The sequence below is a fragment of the Echinops telfairi genome, unplaced genomic scaffold (genome assembly GCF_000313985.2).
Source record: "Echinops telfairi isolate 266 unplaced genomic scaffold, ASM31398v2 ScPeMD7_18;HRSCAF=68, whole genome shotgun sequence".
In the NCBI taxonomy this organism is placed as follows: Eukaryota; Metazoa; Chordata; class Mammalia; order Afrosoricida; family Tenrecidae; genus Echinops; species Echinops telfairi.
The window spans coordinates 29214106-29216162 of NW_022103915.1; the positions used below are offsets into that span (position 1 = coordinate 29214106).

General features: G+C 45.6%; 1 protein-coding gene across 2 annotated transcripts in view; it reads right to left on the reverse strand.

The window, feature by feature from the left end:
- Window positions 1-2057, reverse strand: part of GPATCH2L (G-patch domain containing 2 like) — a 75799-nt gene that overhangs the window by 17258 nt on the left and 56484 nt on the right. For both annotated transcript variants that reach the window (XM_045287928.1, XM_045287927.1), the window contains one exon: window positions 1488-1582. In XM_045287928.1, the coding sequence (XP_045143863.1) occupies window positions 1488-1582 (95 nt within the window). The remainder of the gene's footprint in view (window positions 1-1487; window positions 1583-2057) is intronic.

The window sequence follows — 2057 nt, forward strand, 5'->3', positions numbered from 1 at the left end:
AATGATGATGGCAACAAATGTACAAATGTGCTTGACACAATGGATGGATGGATGGATTGTGTTAAGAGTTGTACGAGCCCCCAATAAAATGATTTTTTTTAAAAAAGATATTCCTCTCTCTCCCTAATCCTCCACTTTACCTAGGATAATGTCCTGGTCCAAGGATTGGGCCCTTCTGATAACATATCCAAAATATACTGAAATGAAGTCTTACCATCCTGGCTGCTAAAGGGCAGTCTGGTTAGACAGATGTGTTTGTTCTGTTGGCAGTCCATGGTGCTTTTCAATATTCTTCACTACATGATACTCAAACCACATGGATTCTTCTCCAGTCTTCCTTACTCACGGTCATGATAGGAGGGGTGAAACTCGGCATCTGTCAAAGACCTGCTCTTCACTTAGTGAGCAACTGCTCGGGTCTAAAGAACTGGCTGCTACTGAGTAAATCCTGACTCATATAGACCCCAGCTTTACAGAAGCAGACAGCCTCAGCTTTGTCCCGAGGAGCAGCTCCTGGGTTTGAACTGCTGACTTTGTGTTAACAGCCCAACGAGTAACCCATGACAGCACAAGGGCTCCTTCTACTCTATGTAATGTAGATTATTTCTGCGAGAAAACAAAGTTGTTGATGACCTACTGAGCTCCATCACAGTCAGCTCATCATCAACAAGAAAATAGCTCTGCAGATTTTTGATAAGTCCTACACACAGAAAGGAGATTTTCATTTAGAGATATTCCCCCACCCCAAAACTGTACTAAAACACCACCAGGGATTCCTCATGAATATTACTCATACAACTTAGAATCACTTATGTAATTGAGTGCATCAATCCTAAGTGTGCAACTCAATGAAGTTTTCTGTCTGTCAGCCCATATAGCCCCCACCCAACTCATGACAGGAAACATCTCCAACATCCTAGAAGGCTTCTTTGTGTCCTCTCCTGGTCAACACCTGCCACCAAAGAGAGCTACTATTTTGGCTTCTAACAACTAGTATTACTTTTGCCCTACAAACTAGACAGTTTTCATTTGAAAATTGTTTGTAATTAAAAGTTTCATGGCTGGGGGGAAATGTGACCACACACGACATATGGAAGCAGTTAAGACTGGGTTGTCCTGCCACCAACCCCAGTCAACGACAACCCACGAGGCTCCCTGGCTCCGGAAAGGACGGGCACTCCTACTGGAGTTGAGTCAGTAGGGCACTGCCTCCCTCTCTGGGTGAGAGAAGTGCAGATGATTAGAGACTGTTCTGAAGACAGATGGAATCCAGGGAGTCAAACTCAAGAAAACTATGTCTCATGGTGAAAAAGCACAGGTTCCAGGCTTAGAGAGAACCGTCTTTGAGTTCTTAAAATGTGTGTGACCTTGGGAGTAAAACAGCCTACCTATAGCAACATTTAGATGAAAAAGCAAGTAAAACTCCTACTGTGTGCAGTGCCTGATACACAGTGGTTGCCCAGTAAATGGTGCCTCCCTACCATTACCTGCATTGGGGCTGGACAGGGATGCAGTGGCCACGGGTTTGCGCTTCCTCTTAATGTCACGGGCACACGGTGGTCCCAAGTGTACGCTCGCCTGTCTGCAGAGACAAGAGAGAGAGAATGGTATTTCCAATTAGTAATACCCATTGTAAGACCTTCTGCTCCAGCCAGTCCAGAGAGGACCACATGGCCGGCCCACTATGAAACACCACGTCCCTCACTGACCCATAGCCCTACAGGGGACAACACCGGAGACACAGTGTGGGAACTGTGCCCGATCTGATCCCACCACACCGAGGCAAAACACTAAGGGGGTGCAACAGAACAGCAAGGGAATGGAGTGGCAAGGTCCCCAGGGAATGCTGAAGGTGGACTTTGGGGATAGGGCCTGGTGCTCCAACAGACTAGACTGGAAAACACTCCTAAAGGCCAACAAACAGTCCTTGAACTAACTACAAGCCTTTCTTTCTTGTTGTACTTTGTTTTGTTTTATGTCATTGGTTTGTTGTTGTTTTGTTGTATATTGTTGCTTGGTTTTGCTCTGTCTTGTTTTTGTGCATGTTATTATCTCCG